Raw genomic sequence first — 12,686 nt, 5'->3', positions numbered from 1 at the left:
AGTAACAACTCTTCTAAATGTATGAACTTTTGAAAGGATTCTAGAATTGTTCAAGATAGTTGGTCTCCACTAAGGTCTATATGTTTAATGAAAGACAACTTTAAAATGATATCTGGAATTATTCTAGACAATTGATTATTATTGAGGTCTAGATGCCTAAGAGAAGAAAGTTTTGAAATAGTATTTGGAATTGTTCTACATAATTTATTCTTACTAAGGTATAGATGTCTGAGGGAAGAAAGCTTTGAAATTCTATCTAGAATTATTCAACACAATTGGTTATAACTAAGGTCCAAATCACTGAGAAAATGAAGCATTGAAATTCAATCTATAATTGTTCTAGAAAATTGAATATTACTAATGTACAAATGCCCAAGGAAGTAATGCCTATCAATGAGTGACATAAATGGTAGTAAATTCCCTATAAAATTATTATATGAGAGGTCCAACTCCTTCAGCATTGAAAATTTTGCAATGAAGTAAGGGATTTCTCCTACATACTAGTTACCAAAAAAAGCTAATATATCTTAGGCTTCATGAACAATGCAAGAAATCTAAAGGGATGTAAACACTAAGACCACAACTATGCAAATCAAGGGAAACCAAGGATGAGATATTCTGAAACCAAGTTGGCAACAAGGAGTAAAATGAATTCCATGGAAGATCTAGATGGGATAGTTGAGTGAGGTTAAGGAGAGAAGGTATTGTACCTAAAATTCCACATCCAAAGAAGTGAATCTCCTTGAGATTAGAGAGGCTTTCAAGGGCATTACCCAATCCTCAAATGCCATTGACATATTCATTCCTTCCATATCGAGTTATTACAAGATTCTTATGTTTCTTATCCATTTTGAAAACCTCCTACTCTCCAAGGCACTCAATGAGGGATTGTTGACAACTAATAAGAGATCCATGTGGTATAGGGTTGTAATGTTACCCAACTCTAGAGGAATCTCACCTCCCAAATCATTGTCTATCAAGTTAAGGAAAGTAAGCCTCTGGAGTTTTTCTAACTGAGGAGGTATTGTACTACCATTGAAGTGATTCCTGCTCAAGGTTGTAATGTTACACAAATCTAGAGGAATTTAACCACCAAAATTGGCACTTGTCAATATCAAGAATGTAAGCTTCTAAAGTTTTTCCAATTGAGGAGGTATGGTAGTATTATTGAATTCATTCTAGCTCAAATCCAAATATTGGAGATGTTGCAGCTCAAATAGGGAGGCATGGATCTTCCCTTGTAATAGAAGTCACTAATCATAATCAGATTTTTTGAGATCAAGTGAAACAACATGGCCAGAGTGATAGTCATAGATGATACTCTTCCATTAGCAAAAGTTGAATTGTTTCCAAGACCTTAATAGACTAGTGGGATCATTAAGCCCAATTTTCAATTCAAGAAGGTAACTTCTTTCATCTTCTAGGCATATATTTATGAATGAGAAGTGGAAGAGCATAGTAATCATCATGTGGTTATGCAGAACCAAAAGGGAGCCATGATTGTATCTGAAAGAAAAGTTGACAAAGCTATGGATGATTGAGACAAGATGAAGAATGTTGCTCTAATGAAAAATATTATGAGCACTTTCATGTTCCTCTCTCTTTTCTACAATTGTTTGTAGTGATGAAAGACTTAAATTATTTATTAATTTATCTTATATGTGTCTTTCCTCGAGCCTACACTCTTCTTAATTTTCCTTTTGACTAGATTATTTCTTGAATACTTCCAATTAAATAAACTAATGCTTCCTATTCAGGTGACTTCAACATTTTGACTCATTCAAATTCAAAGAGTAAAGTTCCTTGTTGAGGGAAAATCAAAATTTTAATAATAATAATAGGAGAGAGAGAGAGAGAGAGAGAGATCAATACTTGTTGATGTTTTTACAATTTCATAGGAGTTGTCTATCCTAATGCAAAAAGCAACATTGTTATATGGGAAAATGAAAGAAAATACATGCATTGATATAGGTGGAGATTCAATGTGCATCCATTGGACATGGTCCAAATCATGATGACTTTAAACTTCTGGTCAAAGAGAGTTTAATGAACACATGTGACATTTGTTAATAGAGGAAAGTGAGGTTGTTGGAAAGAAAAATAGTTAATTGTCAAAAAAGAAAAGCTTCCACTATGTAGTTTCAAAGAAAGGACATGAATGGTTTATACGTAGAAACAACTATGTATCTTTTGTTCTATATGTTATAACACATAAGCTCATACATTTAAACTAGTTATGTTAACATCGCACGTAACATTTGAATTTTGAAATTTATGTGGCTTCTAGGTGCAAAATGGTTGCGCTAGTTTTGTATTTCAAACAAGTTTTTGGTACTTGTTTTGGGTAGTGAGGAATAGTTTATTAAGAAAGAATTAAAACCTTAATATCATGTTATGAATGTTATATGTAATCTTTTATTATATGTCACAAGTAATATACCTATAATCATCAAGTTAGTTAGAAAGTCGCATTAGTGTTGCATGACACACTTATTACAATTTTCAAGTTCATGAAGCTTCTAGATGTCGGCACAGATTTATGTATTTCAAACTAGTTTTTGGAACTCTTTTTTAATTGCTATGTAAATATTCTATAAAGCTATTGTAGGTTAGAGAGAAGTAAGATGATATGATGTAATAGATTTGTATCTATTCACGCACAAAAATTGACATGCTTGGCTAAAATGTAAACTAAAACATAAATATTACCAAGGGGTACACTTCGAAGTTTATGTTTTGATTTATGTTTCAAACTCTTGTCTTGTTGGCATAGATTCAAATTCCACAACATCAATAACTACATTGATCACATATGTGATAAATTTAAAATGTCTTAATGTGTATTTAAATACAAATTGTTAAATGGGAGTACATTAGTCGTTAATGAAGATGGCAAGGCACATGGTTGTCCTAGAACAAAAAATTATGGCGTACCCATAAATTATTATAATTAAATTTTTAAAAGGAGAAAATAGATAAGCTCTTTTATTATGAATAAACTTGGGGTCCTTTAAAGTCATAAAATAGATAACTTTTAATATATTTTTCAATAAAGATAAAATTAGAACCCTATTAAATGATATGTCCAACTAAATAATGCTATTTTAATATTTTTAATTGTAAATTATGATTAATAAATTTAATAAAATATACTGAGTAAAGTATTACTATATTGTAGAATAGCAACATCTTGTGAATTAATGCAAGTTGAAATGTTTTCTTACTTATATCATTAATATTTAATCATATTTTGAAAAATTGCTTCTTATTTAGAAGATTTTTTGTTCTTGACTTTGGCCTCTTACGAATAAGAAAAATATATTCATAAATCATAGATTAACTACAAACATTGATGTAAGAAATAAAAAGGACCAAATTGCATCCTCAAAATTAAGTCTTAATATAATCTATATAATAGGAAGGATATTTGCACCCTCCATCCAACACCTTATTCAACATTGGAAAAGATACTATAAAAATTATCCAAAATATTGGTACCTTGATTCTAAATGAAAGCACAAGACTACAATCATGATGGCAAATCCTACACCAAAATATAGCCCCACAAAAATTGTCCACCATTAATCCATCTCATCCCGATCTTTATCTATATCTTCTATGTTATTCAACAGTACCCAATTGCCTCTTTCAGCCTAGCTAGATCTTAGTGTTCCATTTTCCAATGGTCAACCATGAAGATTGGAATTTAGAAGATAAGAAATAACGTCAAATATTGCAAACTGCTTTCCTTGCAGTATAAATCCTAAGAGATTATTGCTTGAAAGATTTAGAATAGAAAGGAATGTGAGACTTACAAGTTTAGATGGAATGCCACCAAACAACATGTTTCTTGAATAATCCAAAGGTTTGAGATCAGTCATACCTCCCAAGGATTTGGTAATTTTTCCTCTAACATTATTGTTTGAAAATATTGAGTGCAATTAAACCCTTAAATTCTCTCATTTCCTTAGTGATATTCCCTAATACCTTGTTGTGTGAAATATCCATGGTTTTCTAGACATTGATAATTGTAGGGTATCTAGTTAATTGTCCTTTAATACGAATTGTTACTTGATTCATTAATATTTGGAATACAAGACTAGTACTAAATGCATATTCCCCACCTCAACTCATCTCTATTTTGTCACTTTGTGATTAATCCACCATAGCATTCAACTTCCCCAAAATGTAAGGCATAGGTCTTGATAAATTATAATGAGACAAATCCATAGTTTGAAGATTCAATAGACTTTAAACAACTCTAGTGGAATACTACTATGAAACTCATTAAAAGCCAAGCTAAGAATTTATACCTCCCATAGTTGTCTGATCCAAAAAGGGGCACTCCCATGAATTCCGTTATGTACCAAGTCAAACACTTGGAGATATGCATGTTTTGAAATACAAGATGGAATATTACCTTCCAATTTGTTTAGACTGAGACTTAGTGTCTTGAGATCAGTTAGATTCCCTAGCTCTTCTAGTACCTTACCTTGTAAACTATTTTGAGCCAAATTGAAGATTTTTAGACAAAAACATCCTCCCATATCTAAATTAATTATATCACTTAGCTTGTTCTTTAACAAGTCCAAAAACAACATAGAAGTTTCAGCGGAGCACATAGATCTTGGAATAGAACTATTGAGCCTATTTTCTAACGGGCCTAATAAATATGGAGTACAATCTTGAAGAGAGTCGTACAAGCTATTGCTATGCAACTCTAAACTAAACACATATTATGAAATAACAGGGGGTAGAGAACCTTCTAGTTTGCTATGTAAAGATTGAGAATTTGAAGATGGGGAAGATCCCACAATCACATAGGAATATTTCCCATTATTTATTATTTGACAAGTCCAATGCCATAAGTGAATATTGAGTGGACAAAAAAGAATAAATCTCACTGTGTAGATTACAAGAATTTAAACCCAAGTAATCCAATTGTGCAAATTGTGGAATCTAACTTAATGAGATATCAACTATTAATTTATTTCTAGAAAAGTCCACTTCCTTGAGTTCAACCAAAATTTCCAACAAGGAATCATAAACCCTATTGGTGAAATTTTTGCAATTGAGAAATAATATTTTCACTTGGACAAGCTCCAAAATTGTGTCTGGAATTGATAAACTTGATTATAATCAAATCTAAGTTCATTTAGTGCACAAAACTGATTCAAAAATAGTGGGATAGCACTAGTTAGTTGATTATAATCAAGGTCTAGATGTCTAAATGAAGAAAGCTTACCAAAAGATGTCGAAATACCTCCCTCAAAGTTTTTATGTGTTCAAGACCTATGCTCAAAAAAGAAAATACACTTTTAGATGCTGATCCAAAAGGGGGTAAATCACCTAAGAAATTTCTCCACGAGAGATACAACGTCTTAAGCATGGGAAAAGCTATTGCAAAGGAGTGATGAATTGCTCCTTCTAGATAGTCATTAACTGACAAGTGAAGATAACTAAAGTTTGAGTAGTGCAAGAAATTTGAAAGGATGGAACCACTAAGATCACAACCAAATAGATCAAGGGAAACTAAGGATGAGACATTTTTAAACCAACTTGGAATTGGATTGTATAAAAAGTTGTAGATGGAGGTGCAATAACCAAGTAATATTTAGTAAAGAAGGTATTGCACCTGACAATTAAAAATAATCTAGGTGAATCTCACTTAGATTATAAAGGATGCTTAGGGCTTTACCCAAATCCTTAGATCCCACTAAAATATTCAAAAAGACATATCTAGGTATTCCAAGCTTCATAGATTTCTTATCCATTCTCTAGTACTTCTACTCTCCAAGTAAGGGTTTATTTCTATCAACATATCTAGATGGCACAAAGTTGTAATGTTACCTAACTCCATAGGGATCTCATATCCAAATTTAGTATGATCCAAGCTAAGGAAAGTAAGCCTTTAGAGTTTTGCTAACTGAGGGGAAATAATAGCAACATCAAACTTATCTCTGATCAAATCCAAATGTTGTAAATATTAAAAGTGAATGGATGAATCATCCCATCGATCTCACACTATAAAATTATATGAAAGCTATGGTTTCTGAGATCAAGTAAAATAACATGGCTAGAGTGATAGTCACAAATGACCCCCTTACATTGGTAATAGTTGAACTATTGCCAAGACCTCAATTACCTAGTGGGATCATTAATCCCACCTCCAAAGTTGACAAGGTAACTTCTTTCATCATCTCAGCATGCACTAACATATGAGAAATTATAATAGAGCAATATTATTATTATCATTGTTGTGCAAAATAAAATAGGAGCAATGTTAGTTCGTTGTGGATCACTAAGAAAACCCAATACACTATTTCCAAACTAAAATTCTTTATAATGTATTTTGCATTGATTATTATTTAATTTATTTTTAAAATACTATTCCCATCATGACAAATAAATAGTGACTATGTAGGTAGATTATGTTAGAATAATGAATAACTAGTGCACATGTGGCAACTCAAGTTTGAGTTATTGGTAGCAAGACTTTAGTTTAATTGTAGTTGTGTCATAGAGTTCTAGCTTGAACAAATGACTAATAGTAGATCTTTCTCTTTGATCTAGTTAGTTGTCTAGGGTAGTCCACTTGTCCATTACTCTTGTTGTGTTGTCAAATCCTCTTAGTGAGTTGTCAAACTCTTAAAAATTTGTTGTCAATCCTCTTTGCAATATTTTAGGAATGTAGGTTGTTCATTCAACTGTATAAATAAGCTTCCATTATTAAATTATATTAAGTTGCTAGTTCTTCTTCTCTTGTCTATTTTCTTCTTGAGTATTGCTTCTCTATTTTTCAATATGGTATTAGATCCAAGTCTAAGATTTATTTAGTAGTGTTTTTCAAAGTTCTTTGGAGTGTTGAAGATATAATATATTTGCAAAAGAAGGAGTAGCTGCAAATAATATCATCTAGTGTGTTGATATAATTTGTGTTATTGGGAAGAGTACTCATTGTGTTAGTAGTCTCAAGCGTAAGAAAGTTTTTAGTAAAAGAAATTTGTTAGTTTTTTCTTATTCTTTTGTGATGATCAATCTTGTAGATTCATCTCTAACTGAATCAAATAAGTTAGATGGTAACAATTATGTTAATTGGAAGTTCAAGATGCAAACTCTAATGGAGGGTTGTAATTTTTGGGTTATTGTAAATGGAAAAGAGGCCAAGCATACATCACCTATTACTTTCAAGGATTGGGAGAAAAAAGAATTAAAACCCAAGATTCTCTTGTGCATGTCAGTAAAAGCCTAAGTTACATGACATAAGAGTCATTGCTATTGGTAGTGGCACATGGTTAGCTTTAAAAGGTTTGTGTGAGATTACAAACTCAAATAGGACTTTTTTTTAAAGATAAAATTATTGTGTGTCAAAACACGAGTAAATGCAAGTGTTAGTTAATTTCTATCAATAGTTAAGGAATTGAGGCATAACTTAGTTGATGGTGGTGAACAAGTATCTAGTAATGACCTAGTAATAGTTTGTTTGAATGAAATAGTTAGTGGCTATCATGTTTTCATTACTAGTTTGGCTACAAGAGAAAATACACTTTCTTTTGGAAATTTGGAAGGTATCTTTCTACAAGAAGAGGAGAGAAATAAATATTTGGGTAATAGATATCAAAGTGTAGAGTCAACTTTGATGATGGAAGAACAAAAGCCAATATAGGAAAGCAATGGTCAAAGAACAAAGGATGGGGTAAATTTTACAACCAAAGGAGAAAAAAAAAAAGGAAAAAAAAAAGAAAAGAAAAAGGTATCATGATGGGACAACATCAAAATAATATGTAAGAAAAGATAGAAATTGTCATTATTGTGGCAAACTTGGTCATTATGCATATGAATATTACAAAAAGAAAATAAATGAGTCCAAAAATAACAAATATGAGGGTAATAATATGAATAGTGATAATATTCATGCTATAAAGTTGTTTGTCTCTAATTATGCTCTTTTAGCTAAATCAAGTGATTGTAATGATTGGTTTATAGATTCAAGTGCATCAATCTACATGTCATATCATAGAAATTGGTTCTAAAATTTTCAAGATAAAAATAATGGTAGAAAGATCTATTTAGGAGATTTCTAGGTCACATAATGTAAAAGGATGTAGTGATATAAGTGTACAACTGTGTAATGGTCATGTAAATAATCTTTCTAATGTTATGTAAGTCCTTGAAATATAAGGAATTTGATTTCAGTTTCAAAATTGTCGATCAAGGTCCAAAAGTTGAATTCTTGAAGAAAGGTTGTCAAGTTAAAGATATGTAAAATCACAATAATGTAATTGTTGAAGGAATTAGGATGGGAGGTTTAGATATGAACTCGATGTCAAAATGGAAAGTCATCATACAATGATTTCTACATGTGCATGTACTAAAGAGTTATTGCATAAGAGGTATGGTCATTTAAATTTAAAAGATTTGATTTCTCTACTAAGAAAAGAGATGGTGCAAGGTCTTCCAATATTCAAAGATGAACAAATGAGTTGTGCTGGATGTGCATTAGGAAAGCAACATAAAAATGAATTTCCAATAAGAACTAATGTAAATGAAAGAACCATTCTTGAAATAGTGCACTCAAATGTGTATGGTCCTATGAAAACTCAATCACTTGGTGGAGCATATTACTTTCTTATATTTTTTTTATAATTGAACTAGATATAATTGGGTGCATTTCTTAAGGAATGAGAGTGAAGTTTTGAATATTTTAAAGAATTGAAAACAATGGTAGAAAAACAAATGGCTCACAATGTTAAGATTCTTCGATAAGATCAAGGGGGGAACTATACTATAGATAATTTTGTGAAATATTACAAAGATAATAGAATTCTTAAGCAATATATAGTTTTCCATAGTCCTAAACAAAATGGTGTAGCTGAAAGAAAAAAATAGAACAATTATTGAATGTGATAAGAGTATGTTGAAAGAGAAGAATGTCCCTAATAATGTATGGGTTGAAGTAGTTAATACAACTATTTATATTTTAAATAGAAGATCTACCAAATATCTTACAAAAAATACTCCTTATGAAGCTCTTCTTGGAATTAACCCAGCTGCTAGTCATTTTTGAGAATTTTGAGAACTAAGGCATACTGTCAAATTTCAAAAGAGAATAGAAGGAAACTTGATGCAATCAACTATATTAGACATTATACTAGTACCTTAGATTTTCTTTGTATGTACAAATAAAATTCAATTTATTTGAGTTTTATTTATTTAGATAAGTTATCCAAAGTTATTAAACCAAAATGAGGGGTAATTTTTTATTAATACATAAAGAAAAAGTACAAAAATAGCATGATAGCTCTCTATTGAACCCTATCTTGATCAACATGGTGATTAAAAATTTGAAATAAATCAAGGATAGTTTTCTCTTACTAACAATAATCCAATCATGCATATGCTTAGAAGTCCATTTATATAGATAATCAACAACACTGGTTCACTCTCGAGGGATGTGAGTATCCTCTTGTATTAATTATTCTAGTCCTTTTAAGTAAATATTTTGACCCTTCTTGTAAAATGTCTCCCTCAATATTTGGCTCAGTATTTGGATGAGCTCTTCTATTGTAGTGACTAAGAAATGCTTATATGTTGCCATTCCATGGAACATTCATTTAGTGGCTGCAACCTTAAGGTACAAGGTGGAATACTCAACAACTTCTCATAGATGGACTTTAGGGACATATGTGTACCCAACTTTGACAACCATTTCAAGATTGAAAAAGCAGTTCATACATCAAATATCTAGATATATTTATACATCGTAAATATTTTTTATTATTATTTTTGATATCTTTACAATGTTAATCTTTTCCTCTATGCATTTTATTATCTTCACAACATTGTAATATTTAACAAAAGGCATATCTTTCTTGATGGAAGAATCTACTACATTGATTATTCTATTTCATTTCTCTATGGAATTCACTCAACATATCTTCAAAGATAGATTAATAAAGATATTAATTCCTTCTACTTCATTTAAGTTAGATTTCACAAAATCCCACTATTTATGTATTATAAAAATAAATATTTTCTAATACCACTATATCATCTATTTTCAAATTTTGAATAAAAACAAAATATTATAAGAAGGTAATTAGTCTTGTTGAATTCATCTAGCAACTCAAGAGGGATAGTAAAAAGAAGGCTTCCTAAGATGCCAACAAACAAAATTTGACAATGCAAGGAGTGCATATTATGGAAAACTAGGAATGAGCTTAGCCTCAAGATGTACAATTACCAAAAAACTACACACCCCTTATGCAATTTGCTAAGTACACTATAAATAATTTAGTTAACCCAAAAGACCACAAATTGTTCCTAATGTCATTTTGAAGAATATATAGAAGCTGACATGCCCCTTTGGTATGAGTCACCCTACCATGAACAGGGTGTGATACTTTAAGTTTTAAGTGTAGTGTTGTTATGATTCATCTCTATAACTTTGATATTTGTGTAACTGATGTAAACCCTCGAGATGGAAAAGTGTATCAATGTTTAGTACTTAGATGGACCTAGTGTCTTGAAACCCTACTAAAATTTTATTTCTATCATATATTCAATAAAAAAAATATTATAATGTAATAGCTTTGTTAATACAAAACATTGTTGCATAAAAAGATGCAAACCCATAATGATAGTTCATAAAAATAAATCTAATAACTTTAAATACTTTTTAAATAAATAAACATACATACATTTTTCATTATCTATAATACTTTACTAGGTTTAAATTTTAAACTTATTAAAAAAAATACTAAATACCAAATTATATAGATAATTATTTTTATGATTATTGTAATAAAACAAGGACCATTGTATACTAAAAGTGTAAAGTAAGATGTTTTAAATTATCCTGCCCAATATATTTTTTGTGTAGAAGGCACCTAGAGTTGGGACTAAAAAGCTAAACCGGTGATGGCAGCTGCACTAGGAAAGATAACCGACTCAAGAGAGAGTATTAAGGGGAATTTCTATACTCCGTTTTTTTTTAAAAACCTCTGAATTACCGACTCCGTCGCCGTTTCCTAAATTTCCGAAGAAAGAAGGCATTAGGAGCTTGTTCCAATATTCCGCTTCCACCGCCTGATGCATATGAAGCTGTTAAACAATAATACCCTTTCCCTCCACGACAACATTTCTTCATCTGCTTTTCCTTGTCCTGTAACCACTGCCACTCTTCCAATTCCTTCGGCATAACATCTTTCCAATCTGCCAAGATCTCGTCTTCCTCGCGCTCCCCTTCACCATCTTCACCGGAATTCGGCATAAAATCATTCCAGTCTGGCAAGATCTCGTCTTCCTCGCGCTCCCCTTCACCATCGCCACCGGGATTCGGCATAAAATCATTCCAGTCTGGCAAGATCTCTTCTTCCTCGCGCTTCCCTTCACCATCGCCACCTAGATTCGGCATAACATCATTCCAATCTGGCAAGATCTCGTCTTCCTCGCTCTCCCCTTCACCATCGGCACCTGGATTCCGCCAACTCAGTCTGATTTCCCGTAATAGAGGGCAGCCATCCATCTTTGGAAATAACGACTCGGAATACTCACCACCGTTGTAGAGTAGATGAAACACCTCTAGTCCCTCACAACCCCCGATATCCGGAGGAGCTCGAACCCTCTTGCAATTGGACAAACATAATATTTTCAACTTCTTCAGTGAAGAGAAGCTGGGAAAGCTCCATATCTTCTCCAATGCGGAAAAGTAAACCTCCTCCAACATGCTACAGCGTGTAACATCCGGTAGATGATATACATTACAGGCATATAGTTTGAGCACGGTTAAATTTGAAATACGATGCATAGTCGGAAGCTCGCACCGCGTCACAATATTCCACAAGAGCTCCTTCTTAATTCCACCACAACACTCTGGGGTCGAAGATAAAGCATCTTCAGATGAAATGTACAACTCTGGTATCTCTGCACCCTCTAAATATTTTCCTTGTGAATATGGTGGATAGCATTCATTGAGAACAATTTTGGATAGGTTGGTGCAACCGTCGATCATCGGTATGTTTACCATATCCGTGCAATACTTGAAGACAAGACTTCGAAGCTTGACGCAGTTGCTACAGTCAAGTGGGCCGACAACATCTCGACACTTTTCAAAGCTCGCTATCTCCAAATGTGGCAAACCATTTATCCTTGGGAACTTCGAGAGACCGCGGTCATATGGACCGGAAACATAAATTTCTCGTAGAAAAACACAACCCGTAAGATCTCCCAGGTTAATAGGCTCACCGCAAAATTCAATGTCTATATAAAGATATTGCAACACATTTAGGATGCTTAAATTCAAGACTTGGAAATCTGATACCTTCCCTATGTGAAGCAATCCATGTTCCATTCTTCCAAGGAGTACTCCCACATTATTCTTCACGCTCCTTAGATTTCACATCGACCAGCATCTATGGTTGACAACCTGAAGAGCAATTAAGTTCTGACAATACTCTAAATTTACCAATTCAACACCTGCTTCGTCTTTTGAGAACAACGCTGCGCCAACTTCTGAAGTAACGGGGTTGCACTTAGACAACAGCCATCTTGGTTTGCTTTGAGCGAGCTCCAGATAAAAGTCGTGTATGCGAATTTCAGGTTCAATTTCTTCAATAAAACCCATCATCCATAGATCGCTAGCCTGATACCACAAACAACAAAACAATAGTTCAAAGGTTTTCCAA

At 32.4% G+C, this 12,686-nt stretch overlaps 1 protein-coding gene across 1 annotated transcript in view; it reads right to left on the bottom strand.

The window, feature by feature from the left end:
* Positions 1 to 10,744: 10,744 nt before the first annotated feature.
* Positions 10,745 to 12,686, bottom strand: part of LOC149544570 (uncharacterized) — a 56,369-nt gene continuing 54,427 nt past the window's right edge. The window contains exon 14 of the mRNA XM_089795190.1: positions 10,745 to 12,643. Within this exon, the coding sequence (XP_089651316.1) occupies positions 12,398 to 12,643 (246 nt within the window). The 3' untranslated portion in view covers positions 10,745 to 12,397. The remainder of the gene's footprint in view (positions 12,644 to 12,686) is intronic.

The sequence above is a fragment of the Cupressus sempervirens genome, chromosome 8 (genome assembly GCF_028749045.1).
Source record: "Cupressus sempervirens isolate cs-2001-9-10 chromosome 8, ASM2874904v1, whole genome shotgun sequence".
NCBI classification, from domain to species: domain Eukaryota; kingdom Viridiplantae; phylum Streptophyta; class Pinopsida; order Cupressales; family Cupressaceae; genus Cupressus; species Cupressus sempervirens.
This window is presented reverse-complemented; position numbering and strand designations above follow the sequence as displayed.